At 37.1% G+C, this 24456-nt stretch overlaps 1 protein-coding gene across 3 annotated transcripts in view; it reads right to left on the reverse strand.

The window, feature by feature from the left end:
- kcc (solute carrier family 12 member kcc) overlaps nt 1-24456 on the reverse strand; it is a 390816-nt gene that overhangs the window by 25151 nt on the left and 341209 nt on the right. For 2 of the 3 annotated variants that reach the window (XM_083138920.1, XM_083138921.1), the window contains exons 8-15: nt 20932-21088; nt 20173-20565; nt 17345-17464; nt 13536-13898; nt 10960-11149; nt 9536-9751; nt 7831-7938; nt 2342-2398 (exon numbers count right to left, since the gene is read on the reverse strand). In XM_083138920.1, coding sequence (XP_082995046.1) covers nt 2342-2398; nt 7831-7938; nt 9536-9751; nt 10960-11149; nt 13536-13898; nt 17345-17464; nt 20173-20565; nt 20932-21088 — 1604 coding nt within the window. The remainder of the gene's footprint in view (nt 1-2341; nt 2399-7830; nt 7939-9535; nt 9752-10959; nt 11150-13535; nt 13899-17344; nt 17465-20172; nt 20566-20931; nt 21089-24456) is intronic. The other variant, XM_083138922.1, reaches the window with a different exon arrangement.

Raw genomic sequence — 24456 nt, forward strand, 5'->3', positions numbered from 1 at the left:
TTATAACACACATTAAACTTCTAAAAAAGTAGAGAACTGAAAATTAGCATAGAATGAACTGTAGGAAGTTCCTCGCTTCCTACAAGGAAAAACATTTTTTATGTTCAAGACCGAAACAGTTCCATACTGTTTTAAGCACATTATTCTTGTGATTCTATCACCGTTCACAGACATGGTGAAAAGTGATCGAGCTTTACCAAAAATCTATAAGTAATTGTTAAAAATATTTTTTGCACTTACGTCAGGTTAGGTCAGGTTTTTCTTCCACACAAGTGAAAAAATACTATGTTTATCACGTGACAATATATATGTGGGTCGGGTACCCTATTCTACACCTTCGAATTTTCAATTTTTGTTTTCATTATGAAGATTATGTGATCCTAATTGTGAATAAAAAAAAATTGGAGTGCGGAAAGGACTATTTACGACTGTATAGCCGTTTAAAGTTGAGATTTTGTCGTTTGAAATTGTTGAGTCCAAATTTCCCACCGATTCCGGGCTCTGCCTCTGGGGTAATTGACTTACCGCCCCCTACTGCTACCATGGCCCCACCTTTATCTATAGAGTCCCTTTTAAAGGCATGTTAGAAATTGGCCAGAGTCACCTGCCCCGAACACTATTTCTCACTGTTTTCCGCATTGACACATAAAGATACGAAAAATGAAGGCTAAAATTGAACCTAAGAAGGTAACTTACCTCTTTTTACCAAGGCCAGGTATTGAATTGTGGGTCGAAGTTAAATTTGTAAGTCCAAAAATGAAGTAACTCCTACGTTGAAAGTCCTTGTTGTCCTTTTCCACAGAATACCACCATCCACTCCCGTCTCATCATAAAAATTAGAATTTGCAAATTATCCCATCCCACAAATCATTTAGAAAAATAACCCTCCCCTTTACGGCCTGCAGTTGCCAAAAAGAAATAATTATTTCCAATTTCTGAAGTCGCATAAATGAAATCCAATGTCTGAAATGTCCAATCCGCCAATATATCACACAAATAACATATCGCAATCGCAAATGTTCCCATTGCACAAGTCAATCATAAGGAGAAAAAGAAAAAATCAGACGTGCGCCTGTGACATGAATCCATGATCTGAAATCGTCAGACTTGCGCCTGTGACATGAATCCATCATTCGCCATCATAGAAGTTCTGAAAAAAACATTTTTGACGTTACGCAAGGAATTTTAATTTCATAAAAAACGTAAGTTTTGTAGCACGTAGATCTAAAAACTTAACTCCCGTGCTATTTGCAAACACTGTTTGTTATGAGGAACTAAATATTTTCACGAAAATGTTTGAAATGTGCCTGAAATCGAAGGTGTAGAAAAGGGTACCGGAGCCTTGTATGTTTTCATTATATGCAAGTTGTCTTCTTCTTGCCATACTTTCAGACAGTAGCATAAAGAGATTGTTTTTACTTCTATATTGCATTCAACCATTTTGTTTTCATTCCTGTAATAAGCCAATCAAATATGTTCATCCTTTCAAGGTCTCATTTGCTCAAACTTTTAAAAATGCACACTGAATTTATGACATTCAAAAGTTATTTCCAAGTACTCTAGTCAATATCTATACACAATTAACACTCAATATATAACAAATAAGTTGGTACCAAGTGAAGTAATGTTACTTCACTTCCTTTCAGTAATAAAATATCAAGTTTGTTCAGGTGTGAATTTAGTGCAAAAAACAAACCTTTGTACAATCACAGAAAAAATGCAAAGATGCAAAACACAACACACACACATTACGGAAAACATTAATACCAGTTCTATTTTTGTAAAATGCACTTCATTACAGGCATGTACAGACAGCACTACAAGTAACAATGGTAGAAAAAAGAAGAAAAAGATCGAGTTTCATGCTGGTGTTTGTTTCAGTGAAGAAATAATTGTGCTTACACACAACATCCTAAAAAAAGTTCATAAAGGTAGAATCAAAGGATGTCATTAGATCTGTTTACAGGATAATCTATTACATTTTTTTGCTAAAGGTTTACTGGTCTTGCAAACTGGATACAAACATGTTTCCAAGCAAGGTAAATAGCGGTATTGCAAAATTTTCTCTTCTCGACCATGACAAAATTTTTTTTGAGTTTCAGTGCATAAAATTTCGATTCTTCCCCCAAAAATATAAGTGATAAATGTTGATTGGGTGGTGTCATGGTCCAGAAGGGTAGACAAAAGCTTTGCCTAAGGTAGAAATAGCAGCTGCAGTAGCTGATAGATTCGGTTAACATGCTTTCTTTTTTAAAAAAAAATTCCAGTGGGGATATAGCACCACAGTATGAAACAAGTTTAAAGGGGGAAGAAAGCAACACAAAACACTGTGATGACAAACCCTTTGTAATTTCTCTCCCACTGTTGAGTCAGGGTTGAAGTCTACAAGGGTGGGTCCCTTGTAAGGTGGAGGAAAAAAAAAGAGAAAAAGAGAAGAAAAATGTCAGCTATTAATGTACACAACGATGAGAAAAAGAGATGCCAACTCAGGACTTTTCTCAACATGTATGGGGATTTCATATAGAATGCGATGCATTGGTTTTGAACATGAAATATTTATTTGTGCTCTAACTTTGAGGCCACTGAAATTCAGTCAAAATTTTTGTATACAAGGATGAGCATAATTATCTGACAGTTTTAAAATAGCAGAAGTAAAACAAGCACGTTTCACTAGAGCATATTATGTAAATGGAATAAATTCTACACTTCATCATCATCATCCTTCGTAGTTTCCTGCCTCTGGTTGGGTCGGCATAGAAGTAAAGCCTCTCCATTTTTTCCTCGTCTACCGCAACTCCTCTTTCCACGGTGTTCCAATCTTGTCCTCTTCTCCTAACACTCTCTGCTATCTGCTCTTTCCACTGACATCTTGGTCTCCCCCTTGGCCTTATTCCCAGTTCTTGTGCATTGTAAGCTCTTACTGGCAGTCTTTTTGCACCCATCCTCTTCATGTGTCCAAACCATCTCATCTGTGCCTGATGTATCCTGTCCTGAAGCTTCACCACCCCCCACTGTCTGTCGGATCTCCTCATTCCTTATTCTATCCCTTCCAGTCTTCCCCAAAATACTCCATAAAAAATTCATCTCCACTGCCTGCATCTTTCTTTTGTCTCACTTCTACACTTCTTGGAGATAAATTAAACACAAACACACAACAGATACAAACCAAAAAAATATGTATTTCAAGTGGTCACCTTGTGATGCTATACAGTATTGCAACTTTATCGAGCGAGCAGCTGAGAGTATGGGGAAGGATGTCTTTAAGCGTGTGATGCTAAACTTCAGAAAAAGACTCCAATACCTTGTAGCACAAGATAATCACGTGAGAGACTATTATTTTCTTAGTACCAGTTCGTATGTGTGTTTGAATTAATCTCCAAGAAGTGTAGAATTTACTCCATTTACATAATGTGCTCTAGTAAAATGTGATAGTTTTACTTCTGCTATTTTAAAACCGTTAGCTAATTATGCTCATCCCTGTATTTAGCCTTCAATTGTTTTGTTGTCAATATAAAGTACATACATGCATCTTCTTGCAAGATATACATCATACTGAAGAAACAATGAAAGATAATATGAGCTTCCTACCATTTTCTTACTGTATATAAGGTTTAAATTGAGTGAAGCACTTAAGAAAGGAGGAATGCTCCAATATGAAATTTGAGGTAAGAACAGATCCAAGGCAAAATTCCGAACATTCCATGCTGAATCTGAATGGCTGAATCAGTCTTAATTAATGCATATAAATATGTTGACTACAACAAGTTTTGCCTTAAGAAAAGAAACTATGTATCTCGTAGTTATTTGCTTCACAAAAGAAAATGGCAAGTACGAAGTACAACTTACTTTAATTAAAAACAACAAAATTACAGAGGCTATTTATAGAGATATTTGATCAGAAAAAGCTACCAACAATTTTACTGATAAGATACCAATACAGTATATCAATTAATCTGTCCCATCTGTGAAAAAGAGAGAGAGAAGTATTTTCTTCTCAACTAGCCACATAGATAAATTTTGCTACGGAAAATAAATTGTATTGGTATGAATTGAAATGGAAAGCTCATTGGGAAATTGTAGACCGAAGCTTCTGCAAATTTTAATTAACTTTTCAATTATTAGAATAGTAGAGATCAGAGTTTCATAATGAAAGCTGTTGGCAATGCAACTCCTACATATAAGTTTTTTTTCAAGCTTTATTTCTGTTAAGTTTCCAAAATCCCCTGCGGCTCCCTATACTGGAAAACTGCCTTGGGTAACATTTCGTGTGTCCTGGTTAATATTCTCTCACATCTGGTATTAATATTGCAAAAATTACTGTTATTAGTTTAGATATGCAATATGTGTGTTATGTATGAAGACTGCTTTCGAAGGTAGAAATGTTCTTGCATGGTAGGTATCTTTTACTTGAAGTATTTTAATCTTTGTTTTATAAACATGATTTTTATAAGCATGAAAATTCACTTTTTTCAGGTTATTGTATGCAGGCAGTGGAAATTGCGTTTAGATTAAGAATGAAGGGATTCAACTCAGACTGGGTGTAGTGAAGCTGCAAGAAAGAATAGATCAGGTGTGCTTGAGATGGTTTGGACATATGAAGGTCTGACTGAGTGGGTTTATTTCACTTTACGTTCGTGCCACTTTTTGCTATCATGAAGATGAGGATGAAATTGATGACGGGACACTCACAAAGAACACCCAGTCCCAGGTTGGGATTTGAACCCTGAACCACTCGTGTTGTAGCATGTTGTGGTAAACACTCTGCCACGAAGGTCAGCGGACTAAGAAGAGAATGGGAGCATACACTTCGCAAGAAGTGAGAATAAGCCAAAGAGAAGACCAAGAAGTGAGAATAAGCCAAAGAGAAGACCAAGAAGTGAGAATAAGCCAAATAGAAGGTCAAGAAGTGAGAATAACCCAAAGAAAAGGGCAAGAAGTGAGAATAAGCCATAGAGAAGGGCAAGAAGTGAGAATATGCCAAAGGAAAGGGCAAGAAGTGAGAATAAGTCAAAGAGAAGGGCAAGAAGTGAGAATAAGCCAAAGGAAAGGGCAAGAAGTGAGAATAACCCAAAGAAAAGGGCAAGAAGTGAGAATAAGCCAAATAGAAGGGCAAGAAGTGAGAATAAGCCAAAGAAAAGGGCAAGAGGTGAGAATAAGTCAAATAAAAGGGCAAGAAGTGAGAATAAGTCAAATAGAAGGGCAAGAAGTGAGAATAACCCAAAGAAAAGGGCAAGGGGTTAGAATAAGTCAAATAGAAGGGCAAGAAGTGAGAATAAGCCAAAGAGAAGGGCAAGAGGTGAGAATAAGTCAAATAGAAGGGCAAGAAGTGAGAATAACCCAAAGAAAAGGGCAAGGGGTTAGAATAAGTCAAATAGAAGGGCAAGAAGTGAGAATAAGCCAAAGAGAAGGACAAGAGGTGAGAATAAGTCAAATAAAAGGGCAAGAAGTGAGAATAAGCCAAAGAGAAGTGCAAGAGGTGAGAATAAGTCAAATAGAAGGGCAAGAAGTGAGAATAACCCAAAGAAAAGGGCAAGGGGTTAGAATAAGTCAAATAGAAGGGCAAGAAGTGAGAATAAGCCAAAGAGAAGGGCAAGAAGTGAGAATAAGTCAAATAGAAGGGCAAGAAGTGAGAATAACCCAAAGAAAAGGGCAAGGGGTTAGAATAAGTCAAATAGAAGGGCAAGAAATGAGAATAAGCCAAATAGAAGGGCAAGAAGTGAGAATAAGCCAAAGAAAAGGGCAAGAAGTGAGAATAAGCGAAATAGAAGAGCAAGAAGTGAGAATAAGCCCAAGAGAAGGGCAAGATGTTGGAAAGATCATGTAATGGAGAGTGTGAATAATAGGACAGGATTGGAACACAGTGGAAAGGGAAGTGTTAGAAAATCAGAAGAACATGCAGAGCCTTGACATCAATGGCAACCCAGACAAGACTGGAAGCGACAAGGGATGATGGTGATGAAATATAAAAATTGCAATTTTATAATGCCAGTTTTGAGTTGAGGGAAGGAGCATGTGTTTTCATGAATTACTTATGTAATCTTCCCTTCTTGTCCAAAAACAAGATGTGTACAAACCAGGAATTCCTTGAAATTTTGGCACTGAGAATTTTGCATGAAAGCTGCATGAATTTCCTTCACATACATGAAAAATTACATTTACCATGGTTCAAAATGCACTTTTGCACTTTGCTTTTTTACTTTGAGAAGTTACAGGTAGGTGGACGATTGCATTTTCTCTTTCCTTATTGAACAAAGTATTGTTACTTGGATGTCTCTGAAGTAATTGCTTAATTCTATGTGCCAAGGGTAAGGACATTAGTTTGTAATACTTATGTTAATTAGTAACACTGTTGAGCTTTGTTTCCATGTTAATAAAACATTAAAATGCTGGCCAAGGCAAAATTTATTGTATATAAAAAATATACACTAAACACGTAACATTTCTATCCTCTAACAGGGTCTTCTTCAGACGAAGATTCACAATAAATTGATGGAAGATCCAACGTTCATCTTATATATACATTCCCAGAACAGGATCCTTACACAAAACATGTTACCTATCATGAGGTTCCATGCTCAGGATTTCCTAACAGAAAATGTTCTCTGATAAGGGCTTGTGTCTTCATGTTGTTTTGTGTATGGACCCTGTTCTGGGAATGTATATATAAGATGATGATTGGATCTTTCATCAATTTATTGTGAATCTTCGTCTGAAGACGACGAAATGTTAAACATGGAAACGTTACGTGTTTAGTGTATATTTCTATATACAATAAATTTTGCCTTGGCCAACATTTTAATGTTTTATGTTAATTACCTATCTTCTGTTGATTTAAATTACTTGAATGAGGTAATTGTTTAATTTTGGATGTCAATGACATACGGGGGTGATCATCTTATTAGATGTCAAACTGGGAGATTACTTTAAATGATGACCTATTGTTAGTTTTCCACATCTTGAGGGGGATCCATATATCATTCACATACTTAGCAAGTTGTATAAGGACTTATTCATATTAATTTGCATTATAATAATTATTTTTCACTGTGAATGTCTAGAAAATCTGGAATTGTACTTGAATTTTATCTGGGTCATAGAGTAGTTACTCCGAAAAAAAAAATCATGCTTTTTGGAAACCATATTTATAGAACAAAAAGTATTATGTTGAATTTCAAAGATAGAAATATGAATACTAGAATCATCCAGTTAAAGCACAATATTGTCATCAATGAACATTGCATGAAAGAGGACTTTTAAATGTAAATATATCAATGATGCCATTAAGGTAATTGAATTGAATGGAATACTTTTTGAAGATGAACCAATAACACAGAAACGTCTTATGCAGTGGAAATTGTTTGAAATTGACATTCAATTCCAAAAGTTTGATTTGATTTAAGAATTTGAAATAATTTTGAAGCCCTATTAGTTGTTTGCTTTCATTAATAATGTTGGCATCTCTAGGAAAGTTATATTACAAAGTATTTCAGCTACATAAAATCCAAGAGTTAATGAAATTATGCTTTATACACTGCACCTTCAGAAATTGTAGAATTATAAGAAAATACAGAAAATATTAGTAAAAAAGACATTGCAAGGTAGACCAAATAACGGTTCTTTAAAGCACACACATTACATTACTTTGTGGTAATCAAAATGGATAATTATTTTTACTGTAGTAAATTGCAAAATGAGTAAGACATTTATAGCTGAGTGATATTTATGTAAAACAACATAGAAAAAAGCTTTGAAGAAGAATCTGACTGACGTGAAATGTTTTAATTTGAAACAACGATTATGTTTAAATTGATAATAACTCTAAATACTTACCATTCCTAGACTTTCTTTCTTATTGAGTCTTAGATCTCGTAGAATTTGATTTCTTTGCTCCATCTGTAGGGTTCTCTCATATGTGTATTCTGTTATATCGCTGTTCATCTGAAAAAGGAATGAATGCCTGTAACTTATATATGATTATGAAATAAATACGAGTATACACACTGGTTCTAGTGTTTCTGCAATCGTGTCAAACAGGCAATCTTTCAACTTTGATTGAGTTGGTGTTTTGACTTTGTGCACAATAAGGCTAATCGGGACTGGACCTACAGTTTAAAGTGGGGTCCGAACCACTATGTGCCTCCACCGGGTATCGAACCCGGGACCCCTTGATTACAAGGCAATGACAATACCACTGCACCATTGGTGAGACAGTCTTTCAACTTAACTTCAGTCAGGGAAACAGGACAAAGTAAAAGTTAGCCAAGTCAGGAGAGTAGGATGGGTGGAGGATGACGGGCATGTTATTTTGGCCAAACAGTCCCTGGTGAACAAGGAAGTGTGAGGCAGTGTGTTGTCATGATGCAAAAGCCAGTTGTTTTTTCGTCGTCACTAAAGTTCGGGGCAATGTCTTCACACATTTTCATGCAGCCGCAGTAAAACAACACAGTAGGAGGTGGATTTGACTGTTTGGACTGTTCCTTGTGCAGAATCTCCTTGATGTCACAGAAAGTGATGAGCGTGTTCTTGACTTTGTTATCCACCTGTCTTGCTTCTTTTGGTCTTGGCAAGTTTGGACTTTTTCCGTGGGAGGGTTCTTGTTCTCTCATCAGTGATAACCCTGACAAGAAGGTTGCATCGTCTGAGGCTACCTGACGAAGCTTCTTGCAGATGTCAGCATGCTGCTGCTGCTTCCGAGTGTCATATAAGGTGAGAATAGTTCACCAATTTTGACAATCAAGGGATGTTAGAAATGCACCCCCAACCTGACAAAAATGACTGTCATCATTTTTTAATTCAAATATCCATAAGCCTGGTAGAACATGATCTTGCCTATTAAATTCCAGGGGAAGAATTAAAAAGAAAACACTTCTAAATTTTCAACAGATGGAAAGCACACGGTCTGCGCTTTATTGTGTCAACCTTTTTCTTTTTAATTTTCTTAAGTGTTTCCAGTTCTCTGCTAACTGTTTCTATAGTGCAGGAGGCCTTAGAAAGATTGCTTCGCGCGCTTACAGTAGACGACAATATGGGGGGGGGGGGGGGTGTCTGCGAGAACCAATCAGGTCCGCGAATGAGCGAGCCCGGTTGCCACAGCTAGCTTGCTGCACCCTTCTGGAAGGGTGAGTGACCTCTGCCTCTTGCTACCTCGGCCCGTTTGTTCGGCTGAGGAGCAGACGAAACGAGAGTATCGGCAATAGTGTGCGAGCGACGTCTGCTGTTAGCCCGCGAAACGCTCTTTCTAAGGCCTCCTGCACTATAGTTCCCTGCACTGTCTATTCTTGGCAACACACATCGGAAACCCACAAAACATTGGAGTTTGAATGTGTTAATGTGTGCTGCCTTCCCCCCTCCGTCTTTCCACTGGTTCTTAAGGCAAGAGCATGATCATGTTACGAGACAAAGAAACAAGTGAAGATAAATTAAGAAGAAAGGGCTGTAAATGACCAAAAAAAAGTCCATAAAATATTGTTAGCCAGAGTCGTACTATTCAGCAACAAATTTTGTACGTAGTTCTGAAAGTAGTTGCTAGACATACCATTTCAACAACTTCAACCTCTGCTTCAATGCGAAGGTGGTATAAGAACATCTTCAGGTCCTTTTTCATTTGAATGGAATTATCTTCCATCTGTGCTACAGTGAAAATCCTCAGCTTACAATTCTTCCATGTACGGTGCTGCTTCAGCAAGAATGGCAGAAGCATCAGCAGACCCCCATCATGTACAATCCACCAAATATCAATGTTGCCTGAAACCTATAGGAAGAAATAATTACAAATAAGAGGCATGTTCTTTTGGTTGTACACATGTTTAACAAATAAATAGATTTGGTATGTTTATTTTAACATCTAAAATTTGAAACTCATGCTTTTGCATTTTGTAATACTGGCTTGTAAGTTTACAGTACAGAAACAGGCATTAGTTATTGTAAAGAAAAAAATAATAATCTCATTTAGCGGCATACTTTTTATAATACAGTTTAGACTGCTTTATGCATAATTCAGTTCTGCGTAATTCTGTTTTATACGTAAATTACTGTAGATCCCAGCAAAATTTAATTTAAAAACGTGTTAATTAAATCTTATTTGTACGTAAAGCATTTATACGTAATTTGGTGTTAAACGTACTAATTTTCATAAAATACAGTTGATTTGTATGTAACTAAGTTACGTCGTCACAGAATTGAGTTTTCAGTTGCTACTTGTTGGCCATGGACAACAGAAAGAGGAAAACTTACACGCTTCACCAGAAGTAAAATTTATACAGGAAGTGGATGTTAATCCATATTAAACTAAAACTGCAGATTTAGGCATAGCTTATACCACACTTTGCACAGTCATTAGTGAAAGAAATGTTATTTGAGACGATTTTTTAAAACTAGGTAGTATAAGTATAGTTCTACTGTAGTATTTCAGTATCAAAGTGTTCACTAACAAAGTGGCAAGTGTAATGTATTTAAGAATCAAACTTTGAGATTTGTTAATTTACCAGAAATAATCTGTATTACATATATATTTTTCCTCAAAATAGATACAATTACAATACTTTAATAATGATATGACATGGTGTCTAAATCTGACTTGTAAGTAATTCACAGTTATATGTATTATTTCTCTTCACCTTGACACGCGTATAACTCAGGTTCAACTGTAATTTATTTATGTATTTCATGATTTTCTCCTTTCATATAAGTTGGAAATCAGTCCTGTCCTTCTTGGAGTTTCCCAAATCACACGTTCATCATCTGATAGTATTTATCACATTGTTGTTTTTAAATAAACATAACTCAATATTGATAAAGTTATAAATTTAAAATAATATATAATACAAAATACATAGCTATGTACAGCAAGCTTAACAATTATTCCAAGACCGATACTTTGAAAATTTTAAAATGTGGTATTCCCAAGATTATAAGTTATTACATTTGGAAATCAAACCCACTCAACTGTCGATAACATACCTTATCATTGGAATCAGGGTAAAGGTTTATACCCTTTGGCACAAGCAATGCCATACGTCCTGCAGATACAGTTCGTATTGTATCAAGGAAACCGACCCATTTGTGTTCATTCTCTGCTTTGCTCCAATTACATGGCCAGCCAATGATAACAGTGTTTGGTTTCATGCCACCCAATCCTGTTGTTTGGACCCTTAAAGAAAAAATATATATGTATTTAATGGAACATGATGACACATTCAAGCATATTTTTTGTATCAGATACTAAAATGGCATAGATTTGAAGAAATGACAGTTCATTAAATGGATGCATATAGAAAATCCAGTTACAGAAGGTCATAGTTTCTCCAGAATTCCAGTACTTGGATCCTTGCTTAGCGAATTTCAGTAATTAAAACATTAGTTGTTTTAATTTAAAGGTTAAAATCTAGAGTAAGTTTTAAAAAATTCAGCACCCAACTGTAACAAGTCTCTTTTTACTGGACATGTCTTCTGCAATTTTTAAATTCTCTTAATCAAATTTTACCATATTTTAATTCTTAAAAAAACTAATTTTTTGTCCTCCTCCGTGGCCGTGCGCTCTAAGGCACCTTGCTTTAGACAGCGGCTGTGGGACGGCATGGGTTCGATCCCAGGTTCAGCCTCCAGAAATTTTCGGCGTGTGTATAGGGTTGGTGGCAACCCACCATTGTAAGGATTGGATTGATTTGTTGTTTTAAGTCCACTTTATGCACAGTAAGGCTAATTGGGACTGGACCTACAGTTTAAAGTGGGATCCGAATCACTATGTGCCTCCACCAGGAATTGAACCCCGGACCCCTTGATTACAAGGCGACGATGCTAAGGAAATTGGGGAGCTACGAGTGAGTAGCGTAACCTGGTCTCTGAAATCTCCTACAACGGCTGAGGGTTCGACATGCTGACCCCACATCATCCCATTACCGGTTGAAGATCTCTACACCTCTAGGTAGGATTGTGGGAGAGAGACTGGCAGTTGGGATATAAGCCAAGGCCCTTCAAGGGCTGTTGCACCACAGATTATTATTATTATTATTAAAATCTAATGTTTTAATTCCCATAAGATCTCTTAGGAAGAACACTGCTAAGGATCCAAAACACTAGAGAAAGGAAAAACTATTTTAAATATTTATTAGTGAAAAATTGTGCTTATGAAAACATTTAGTCTTAAATAATAACTTTAATACAATTTGATTGTAACTTTTATACAGTATAGATTAAGAAAAATATGATCAACAGCCAGTTTTGCAATCTTTCATACGCTACACATGCATAATGAATTTCCATAACTCTGAATTCATGAATCTGTCTTCCCAAGGGTTCCATGAAAAAATATATACATAGCATTTAAATATGTGACTGGCATTTGACTTTTAAAAAAATTTTAACAACTCTGTCTAACATGTTCAAATAAATTGAAATTTTGGCACACACAGATGCACTATGTAGAGTGTTCCACACAGGTAAAACAGCGACAGCAAAAAATTAAGTCTAGCCGGGGCTGGCTCGGTAACTCAGTTGGTAGAGCAATGGCATAGTATGCCAGAGACCCGCTTTCGAGTCCAGGTCTAGCTGGGGCTGGCTTGGTAACTCAGTTGGTAGAGCAATGGCATAGTATGCCAGAGACCTGCTTTCGAGTCCAGGTCTATCCGGGGCTGGCTCGGTAACTCAGTTGGTGGAGCAATGGCATAGTATGCCAGACACCCGCTTTCAAGTCCAGGTCTAGCCGGGGCTGGCTTGGTAACTCAGTTGGTAGAGCAATGGCATAGTATGCCAGACACCCACTTACAAGTCCAGGTCTAGCCGGGGCTGGCTCGGTAACTCAGTTGGTGGAGCAATGGCATAGTATGCCAGACACCCACTTACAAGTCCAGGTCTAGCTGGGGCTGGCTCGGTAACTCAGTTGGTGGAGCAATGGCATAGTATGCCAGACACCCGCTTTCGAGTCCAGGTCTAGCCAGGGCTGGCTTGGTAACTCAGTTGGTAGAGCAATGGCATAGTATGCCAGAGACCCGCTTTCGAGTCCTGGTCTCCGATTAGCCTTCCTGTGCATAAAGTAGATTTCAAACCAAACTCTAGTGCTGGTCAAGCCTGTATTTTTCGCTAAATTTCTTCATAATATGTTCAAGTATATGCAACAAGAAATTTGAAGTGGTTCTTAAAAGTATTTATATCTCCCAAAGTTTTATATATTATAACTCTGTCTAACATTGAAGATGTTCATTCCCTGAAGATGAGAGTGACATTAGGTCTCGAAAGCTCAGAAGCCTTTTCGGAAATCGCCTGGCCGATTGCCCGAGAAAACCTCTTCAATATTCACCACCAGGAAAGCCTCAAGAATTATTTCTGTCTAACATGTTCAAGTCTATGCAACAACAAATTCAACTTTCAGCCCTCTTAGTGTTGTTTTTTGCAGAGGGTGGCAATCTTCAATCGAAACACAAGCCTACACGTTCGATTCATTATCACAAAATTTGTTATTCAATTTACAGAAATACATGCAAACCAAATCAACAATTTTTAAGCTGATACTTGTACATAGTAATGTGAAAGGTACTTACAAGTGGCTCATTCCATCCGATGCATAACGGGAGACCAAAACGTCGTAAAATCCTTTCACCCTTTCTTCCTCCATCATCTTACGTAAGCTTTGTTTTGCTGCTTGTGCTTCACCTGCATTTTTGGTGAACTCTCCTTCTATCACGGCCACGCACACCGTGAGACCCTTCCCAGCCTTCAACTGGGAAACGAACGAAAACAACCTCCTGTGTCTTGGGATGAGGTCTTTATCAAGTTTTGTAAGAACAAGGATCTGCGGTCTCCAGTTCTTGGTGTGTGGCGGACCTTCCTCAAGCCTCAGAAGACTGTAACGAGCCGCCGAAAGGGCTAAGCCTCGTATTCCATCTCCCCATTCCTTTTCAGCCCTGTAGAGGAGAGAATTAATTATCACATACATGGTTTTTTTTTGTTTTTTTTTCACAAACATAGAAATTAACAATTTTGCAGCAAATGCATAATGGAGTAAAACAATGTTACTATTCATTCAATTAGAAAAATGAATTCTAATTGAATGACTAGCAACCACTAAAGATAAAAAGTTATCAGCTTTCTCTTAAATAATGTAATCCCTTAGCAGAGGAATAAATCCTACTGTTATTAATAACAGTAATACGCCACTCCTTTTGGATTATAATCAGGTCGAAATTCAAGGCAAACTTCCAAAAAATTCAAGGGTAGGAGGAGATGTATTCTCTATTTCAATCTTACGTATTACCATCTCTCACCCCTCCCCTTCCCACACACACACACACACACACACACGCAAATATATTAACGATATAAAGGACTGTGTGATTAAAATTTATCCAAAGACTGTAATTCAATTCAATTAAATGGTATGTATACATTTAAAATATGTAATCTAAGGCACGAAGTTTAAATTTGCCATTTCACATACTCATACTCAAAATACATATACAAACACAAGTCACGAATGTTACGGGGTATATTAATCTACTAAAAATTGTTAATTGTATAAGAATTTCAAATTCAAATTTACCTAACCAACTTCAAGATATCTTGCAATAATCTTCCACCTGTCAGATAGATTTTTCTGCAAAGGGCACTAACAAAGTAAATGGATTGAGAGAATTCTGTTTTATTTTCCACGATACTTTCTTTTCTTTTCAGTCCTCGATAAAAATAAATGCTAAACTCAGGGCAAAAATAAATATGAATAAATTCAATGGGATTTGGATTCTAAAAAGTTGTGGTTTTTCATGTCTACGCAGAAAAATTCACACAGAATTCCCAGAGCCAATAATTAATGCATAATTCTTGGAATTCCTGGTGAATAGCCACCCTGTTATTGATTAGGAAGAATCCTACAGAAAAGTGGATTCGATCTGAGAATTTTTACATTATATTATTATTCATTCAATTAGAATTCATGTTTCTGAAGGATGAGAGGCAAAGTTAATGTCATTGTACAACAACAAAGAAGAAGCCTATGTTACCTAGTGTCAGACGGAAGCTAGAACTTTACAAGGACACCTATAATATAAATATATAACATAGTAGGAAAACTAGTCTTTATGAAGAATGCCATAACACTGCTCTCATTAGTGAAAAACCTTAAGTTGAAGAGTGAATGTTTTGCATTCTCCGCAAGAAAGAAATTAGAGATGATGGATATTAAATTTGGCTGATACTGATACAGTACTGATACTTATATTCTACATGGTGAGGCAGTCGAAGATTTTAAAAAAATCACAAAAAGTAGAGAGAGCAAATATTAGTTATTTTTTGAATATGGTGTCAGTAAGATAGCATCCTTGGTTTTGCACACATTGTCGGAGTCTCAGAGTAAATCTGCCCATGACGTTGTGAGAGGCAGTAAAACGGGAAGATTTCAGGAATGGTTGGCAGGCATGAGAGTGCGGGGGGCCTGACTTTGGGCATCTAGACAGCTGGAAGCTTCAGTAGCGATGGAGCGTTGGTCAAGTGTGCAGCGTGCATTTGCTTTAAAAGCATATTACAAAAACTCTGATAGTTTTGTTGGAGCTCAATGTGCTTTCTGTCGAGAGTTTCAGTTACCCCCGCACGCTCCCGTACCTTCTGCTAATGCTATCGGCCTTTGGGTGAGATGTTTTGAAGCCACTGCTAGCACAAAGAGGTGGTAGTGAAAAAACATGCCGGACCCCAGAGAATATTGATCGAATGCATGCAACCTTAGGACGAAGTCCACGAAAATCAGCTAGACGGCACAGTGCAGAACTTGGTCTCAGCAATCGAACAGTGAGAAGGATTTTGAAGAATGACCTACATTACCATCCATACAAGATGCAGAAAGTGCAAGCCCTGACACCTCAAGATTAGAGAAACAAATACGCTTTTGCCAAGAGATGTTAAATGTTATTGGAGAACATGAAGAAAGAGTTCACAATGTATGGATGAGTGACGAAGCCCACTTTCACGTTAGTGTATTCGTCAACAAGCAGAACTTTCAGTATTGGTCCGTAAACAATCCACACACTCTTCATAAAATGCCTCTCCATTCAGAAAAATAACTGTGTGGTGTGCATTAGTCTCGTGGAATCACCTGCCTGTTCACCTGACTTGCCAGCTCCTGACTTTTTTCCAATCCAAATTATTCAAGGACAACCCTCCCAAGAACCAGGGATGATTTGAGAGCGAATTCGGCAAGAGATCCACAACATTCCGTTGGAGATGCTACGCAATGTCATAGGTGGATTTATTCTGAGACTTCAACAATGTGTGCAACACGAAGGATGCCATCTCACCGATGCCAAAAAAAAAAGAAAAAAAAATCAGATACACTAGTAATTTCCACTCATGTACAGTACAGTCATGTTAAAAAAAAAATAATATTTGCTCTCTATTTTTTGTGAATTTTTTTAATCTTTCGGGTTGACTGCTTTACCCTGTAGATCTGATAAAAAATTCCAAATAGTCCTCGATGTTATTAAGTGTACATTACCAGATGACTGCAATGCAGAAGCTGCATATGTAGACATTTATTTTTTAAAAAAACATAGGGCATATAGATCGATGTTTATATCCATAACAATAATCACAAAATGGTATAATATTGCGCTAAATTATACAATATTTATGGATATATATTGAATCTGGAAAATTACTGGTAATTTAACGAATAAACCAATACACCAATTAATGCATATGTGCACACACTCGCGCATATATTGGCCAATACTGATAGGTTACTAATTAATCTGTGTCATCCCTGAAACAAATATACAGGAGTTGAAACATATTTATTAATAATACTTTTAATAAACTCTATCTGGCTTAATAATTAACATAAATATCTGCTTTCAACTGCACATTAAGCTAAAATACAGAGTATTGTACACAAACATGGTAAGCAACTTTTAATGAGTAGTTACTTTCTACTCAGCTTGTATATTTGTATGCCTAGGGCTAACAATGTCACATAGGTAACACGATTAGGTGGAAGTACAATACTTATTTTTTAAATTTATTTCTTGTGATTTAAGGAATGATTTAAAATTACATAATCAATGAGAAAAAGGACAAGATTACATTACTGTTATGGTGTACTTTTTAGCCTAGGGCTAACAATGTCACATAGGTAACACGATTAGGTGGAAGTACAATACTTATTTTTTAAATTTATTTCTTGTGATTTAAGGAATGATTTAAAATTACATAATCAATGAGAAAAAGGACAAGATTACATTACTGTTATGGTGTACTTTTTAGAAGTTATATTTATTTCCTTGCATAAGAGAGTACCTATGGGGGACACACAGACATTTACAATAAGGTAGTAGTTTACAACAAAATTTATTCTCATACAACTTACCCTCTGTATTCGATGTATTTATAAATACATCCTGCCATACCCATGGCTAGAAGGGCATAATACCAGCTGGTCATGAACATAACTGCTATACAAAGCGACAGGCCTGTGAATGACAGAGACCTGAAACGGAGAACATAATAAAAGTCAGTTAAGGCATCATTGTAAAATATGTGAAGGGAGTATCATACTTTCAATACAGACATTCATATTTTTCATCTCAATTTAAAAGAAGAGCATTAAGAATTTTTCAAATTTATACCGAATTTACTCATGTATAATGCGCACTTTTTCCAAAGTTTTTGCCCCAAAAAAGTGTGGTGCATATTATGCCCGGAATATTTCTTTAATGCTTACGGAACCCTATCATGTTACGAGGCATATTCATAAAGTAAGTACCATTTGCAAATATTGCCGCGATGCAGTCGCAACCGTGTGAGTTCTCGCTGACGTCCTTCATCCATTAGTTGGTCATAGGTACGCGTGGGAGCAGGTCATTCTTTTTCTTCGTAGTTTTCAGAAGGTTTGAAATGTTCAAGAAAATCAATCGGACCGCCAACTGTGAAGTCCGATCTGTGATTTGTTTTCTCAATGCAAGAATGGTTGAGTTCTTGCCTAGAGGACAGACCACCAACAAAGATGCCTGCTGTGACACATTAATCCGGCTGCGTCGTGCAATTCAAAACAAAAGATGCGGAATGCTTAGCGAAGGCATTGTGTTGCTTCACGACAATGCTCGTCCGCATACGGCCCAACAAACTCAAAATGTCATCACGTCATTCGGCTGGGAACAATTTGTTCATCCGCCAACAGCCCTGACTTGGCACCAAGTGACTACCGTCTCTTTCTTCATCTGAAGAAGAAGTTTCTTGCTGGTTAGCGTTTCGACGAGGATGACGACATCGAAGCAGCAGTGCATGGATGGCTTTCGTCACAGGCGGGAACATTCTATGATGATGGGATACAAAAACTAGTGCCACAATACGACAAATGCTTCAACAATGGTGGAAACTACGTAGAAAAGTAGTTTAAGGTCTGTAGAATGCAATGAAAATAAAAAAAGGTACGAAACTATTTTACTTTATTTTGTACACCCTTTCGGTACTTACTTTCTGAATACGCCTCGTATATGTCGTTGTAAAGCTTGAATTCTGTAGTTTCTGAATATGGCAACAGTATTCCATTCAAGATGGCTATGCTTATTTGCAATGCGGTTGAAATAAGCTCATTACAAAATGAAGGAACGTTCTGATTTTTATGGTACTTTGTATGAAAAAAAAAGATAAAGGAAAAAGAAAATAATTAAAATGTATTACTGGCCAAATAATATGACATAATAAAAAAAGGTAAAGTGCTCCCCTGTGCATAGCACCACGCCATGAAGGCGTATAGGGGGAGTGGGGGTAACGCCCCACACTTTCTTGATCCGGTCGTGAGTGGGGGTGATGTGATCAGCATCACGCCCCTTACCGCCTTTACCCCCCAGGGTTTCCCCAGGTACCCATGTTATTCGACGCTGGGTGGGTGCCAGGGCCGCTTCCATCGTTAGAAAAGTTCCCGGATTTGAACCGGGCGGGGATCGAACCCGGGACCTTTAGCATGGTAGTCAGACGCGTTACCGACTGAGCCACCGTGGCCAAATATGACATAATGGAGTGTGTAAATTCCTTAAATGGAAGAAATCTTGTGCTGCTAATTGCTAGTTTGAGGGTCCTGAATGTGCCTCCTATAAATGTTTTGTTAGTCATAGAAAAAGTATATATTTTGAAGTTTTAAAGAGGAAATTAGCAAAACCACTTTAAAAGTTTAAAGGCCATGTGCCACATTTTTTCACATTGTAATGTTCTCCTCTTGGTCCACATAGCAACAGTTGACTCATTGAATAGGATGTCATTCATTGTTGATCGGCATAGCAACAGCTTTACGACCTACAACTAAGAAAGCCATTTCTTGAACCTAGATTGTACTGTGCATTATATATGAGATATAATTGTTTGTCACTTTTCCCTATCAAAAACCAGGATGCGCATTATACACGCATGTGCATTATACACGCATAAATATGGTAATTTATAATGAGATATATTTCTTGCAACTGTTGTGATAAAATACCAAATGTTGTGCCTGTTGTATAATGATAGTATTATGTGAAAGGATCTGAATGAAACCAACCAAGAGTCAGTTACGTGAAATTTAGAAAATTCCGCACTTCCACATTGCACAATTTGATGGTTAAATCCTACCCTTTTGTGAATGAAGAAAGTGGATCTTCGAAATTAATAGGATTTAACCATTAAATTGTGCAACACGGAAGTCCGAAATTTTCTAAATTTCACGTAAGTAATTTTAAACTGCATTTACCGCATCCATCAACCAAGAGTCGCCCCTGTGATCAATATGCTAAGTGATTGGCCTTTGATCTTGCCACTGAGGGTTTTGGGTTCAAGTTCTTCCTCATGATCATGTAATCATCGCTCATCCTTATTGTTGCAATTAGCCAAACGTGGCAGAAAAGCAACACAAAATACCAAAAATACAAATACAAACAGAAACCAATGATATGAACTAAAAATATTTGCATTTTAACCAAAAATACTAAAAACCTTACTAACGTATCATGTTAAATAATGTTGCTTCAAGAATCACAAGGTGTTACAAAAGATTAATGCATGCAAACTTTTAGGTCCCTACCTACAAATATAGGTCAGTAGCATGCCAACTGCTATCATAATAGTAGCAATATAATTCATATTTCTTTCTTAGTTTTGATTTTGTAAGCCTGTTGTTGATCCCTTTATCCCAAAATTATGAATTGTAACAAATACACTTACCAATGATAATACTTAAAGCGTGGTCGCCAATTTGGTGTACGGAGTAGTGTTTGAAGGGCACAGGCCAGGTTAACGAAACCATAACACATGAGAAAGAACATCGACAGGAGTGGTGCCAAGTAGTCAACATTGCCAAGAAGAATACCACACTGGCAGATGCACACCGTGAGAATGAGGGCTCTGGTTGGTTCGCCCCTCTTTGAGCTCACAGCGAACGGAGCTAGGAATGGAATAATACCATCCTTGGCAATGGCTTGGAGGAGACGAGGGGCTCCGGTCAAGCTCTGGAGGCCAGCACCAATTGTTGACAAGAAGGAGCCAATCAGGATGACCCATTCGTTGGGCCAAGCTATGTTTGCAACCACTAGCTTCCCTCCTATGCTTTGTCCAAACCTGGAAAAGAAGCAGAAGAGCTTTTATATTGTATTCTGAATGTCAATTATAATACAATTTGTACAAATTCGAAAGCATCAATAATAATAATAATAATAAAATTAAATAAATATATAAATAAAATAAAATACTCCATCTCTATTGGTCAGTGTAGTCATATCGCGTTATCATTAAGATTACCACGGTCCAATATTAAAAAAAATAAAGAGTGGAATTTTCACATTTTGCAATTTTTTTTAAAAAAAGATAATTTAACTCTTTTTGAAAGGAAAATGAATGTTATTCAGTATTCCATGAAATTACAGTTTATTTTCAACTTATACAGTATAAATTACATGAAAAGTGTACCAGAATTCAGTTACGTACTTGTCACGAAGCAGCAAATTATCCACAGTGCCTGCAAACAGGAGAATAGTCGACAGGTAGACAGTTGCAGTTGTAAGAATGGCACAGATGGTTCCAATTGGAATAGATTTTTGAGCATCAGCTAGATCTCCAGATCTATTGGAGCCAGCCATGATACCTAAAATTAACAAAATTTTCATAAAACCAACAGAAATGTAAATTTTAACCTGTTTCAACCATTTTTAATTATAATTTTTTTATAGAAAGATTTCTTTAAAAAATCCCATCAAAGGGCTCTTAAGAATACAAACTAAAATACTTGAGAAATAATATAAGAAGCTTTTATCTGAAGTACAGTTTGTCAGTGATACAAAGTCTTCAACTTACAATTTAAAATAACCCCCATATTAGTTATAACACACATTTCTGCATGAATAGCAACATCATAATGCACAAAAATTTGGGTTAAATACTGTATCAGGTACAAGCTACTTAACCAACAAGGTGCAGACTCACTTCATTTCAGTAAAATTACCCAACCAAAATTTTGCTCCTTCATTCTTGCTTATCCATAATCCTAATCTGTGTACAATATCTTGTGATCTCTTTTACTCTGTACGTACCCTCTGAAATAACCTACATGAGAAAAATACATACAAGAAATATATTTTGATTGATTGATTGATTTGTTGTTTTAAGTCCACTTTATACACAGTAAGGCTAATCGGGACTGGATCTATTGTTTAAAGTGGGATCTGAACCACTATGCGACTCCACCGGGCATCGAACCTGGGACCCCTTGATTACAAGGCAACAACGCTAAAGAAATATATTATAAATTTGAAAATTGACCAACCATAAATGTATCATGTTCTCTATTAATAAACACGTTTAGTGACAAAGAATGTAATACATTTACAATTATCTAATGCAGTTTGCATTTGCTTTTCTTTGTGAAGTCAAACATATTATTCCTCCTTGTTTTCAACAATTCTTATTCAACTTTTATGTTTGAAGCATGTGTAATATTATTTTTTACTTTTAAACTGTAGCTGGTGGTCCTGTTTGAGACCAGCAGCTTGTGACTAGCACATATTGTAATGGTAACACACATTGTATTAATTTTCTCTTACTAATAATGCGTGTGCCAGAGTTTCAATAATGTTCAAATGTAATATCATTTGAATTAAGTTGACACGAGGTATACGTTTCACATTATTAAAAGTACTGATTCAACTATAATAATCTAATTGTTTTAAAAACGATATTCGGCATTAAGATCAGCTTAAGGTGAGGAGATACAATTATGCACCAATTGTGCATTTATTTCAGTATGGCCGAATGGGCACTGGTACTAAAACAAACCCTGGGTGTATCTAAGAGTACGAATTTCTCTCCATGTTGCAAGTGCAAACATTTTGTTATGTTGATTATTAAGCTGGACACGATGTTTGAAAAATATGATGAATAATAATTTTCGGAATCCCATGTATTCCTTATGGGGAATCAACTTCAACATCAAGTTACGGTTAATCAAATGGAAGTTTCGACTTTTCCGCTGGTGAAATTCATCTTCAAACTTCCCTCTTCCCGATGACATCTCTTTCTATTTCATCGGGAGTTTTATATTCACAAGAGAATAAATCAAATCATACTACCATATGATTAATGCTTTTTTCCTTGCCTCCTGGCAGTGTTGCCAAACCTGATGGTCATAAAAGAACTAAATTTTACCTTAAATGGATTTAAAACTGACTAGATTTACGATGGCTGGATAAAGTGCCTTCTAGGGTAATGTTAGTTGTCAAAGGGGTGGGGCACTACTATTATCGTTAACTCTAAATTGATGACAATTTATTTTTAGTTTTCAACATCTAGATCCGGCGGCATCGCCCATCTCAATAATCCACCGATGGTGGTATGAAATCGAAAGTAAAGAATTCCCTGACGACAATATTATGTCAATTTCACGTCTAGCATTGCGCTATAAAGAAGTAGCTGGGGAGATAAGAGAGAGTGGGGCGATGCAGCCAATATAACAATATCACATCACGTGCAAAATGCATAATTATGACAAAAGGTGGTCTATGTGGGTCGGAACCAGAGATGGCATGATAGTGGGGCACAAGGGGTGGGCATCCCAGTTCATGGCCGAACGAGTGCACGAAAGATTGATTGATTGATTTAGTTTATTTTACTTCGCGTTTTGTGCCTCTTGGCTAATTTGCGAAGATGCGGATGAGTGATGAAATTGATGAATGGACATTCGCAAACAACCAAGCCCGAGCGGGATTCCAACCTGGGACCCTTGGCGTAGCAGCGCGATGTGCTAACCACTCTGCCACAGGGTCCGGCTAGAGTGCACAAAAGAGCCAGATCTGGCTCCAAGAGAGCTAAGTTGGCACACTGCCATGGACGGAAGGGCTTGGGAAGACTCCTGTGGAAATTGTATTGCATGCCCTTAAAGTAAAATCACAAAATGCACAAAAAGAATACATGAAAAAGAAGAAAGAACAGTATTAAAGGAGGAAAGAAGAAAGTGAATGGAAGAATGGGTCAAAGTGCTACAAGAAGATGTAGATGGGAACAAGTATTATATGGATTAGTGAGAGAAAGAAGTGAAGGAAAAAGAAAACAGAAAGGAAAAAATGAATCTCACATGGAAAGAAGTTGACGAAGCACTGAAGAAAGGTAGAGTGGAAATGATACTAGGAGCAGGAGTGATTGGGTGAAGTGACTGTACAGTGTTGAAAACAGTGTAGCAAGAGAGAGAAGTGTTAAGAGATTGGACAAAGGGACTAATAGTTCCCATATTCAAGAAGGCTGACAGAAAGGAATGTAAAAACTACAAAGGAAAAACACTAATGTGCCACTCAGCAAAGGTGTATGAGAAACATTAGAGAAAAGATAAGGGAAGTAACAGAGCTGAACATGAGAGAGGAACAGTATGGATTTAGAAGAGGCAGATCAACAGTAGAGCTGATATTCGCCATAAGGCAATTACAGGAAAGGCACTACGAGTATGGAAATGATTTGATTATGGCATTCCTAGAAAAGAAAAGGCATACGATAGCATGGACAGAACAAAGATTTGGACGGCTCTAAGAGAGAAAGGAGTCGAGGAAGAGATAGTGTGTAGAGTGCAGAGTACATACAAGGCCAACCAGAGCTGTGTGAAGACACCATTGGGAAGAACGGAGTGTTTCAGTATAAGTAATGGGCTAAAACAGGGAAGTGCTCTTTCCCCATGATTTTCATAATTACAATGGATGTATAAGGTATGCTCAAATGAAAAGGAGAACTTTGCTGTAGGGGCGTTGTATCTAATCGAAGAAGGTAAATATGTTTGCCGATAGATGGCACGGTGTTTGTCCCAGTTTGCAGGTGTAGCGAACGACTCCGCCTGCTGTTTCCTCAGTTTGTGAGAGTTGTTTTGCGCGGACGGGTGCATTATGGATTCCTCCAGATCAGCTCAGAGAGCTGTAATCCAATTTCTTCACACAGAAGGCGAGCATGCTTAACAAATTTATCGCAGGATGAAGGACC

This window comes from Lepisma saccharinum, chromosome 17 (genome assembly GCF_977018435.1).
Source record: "Lepisma saccharinum chromosome 17, izLepSacc3.1, whole genome shotgun sequence".
In the NCBI taxonomy this organism is placed as follows: Eukaryota; Metazoa; Arthropoda; class Insecta; order Zygentoma; family Lepismatidae; genus Lepisma; species Lepisma saccharinum.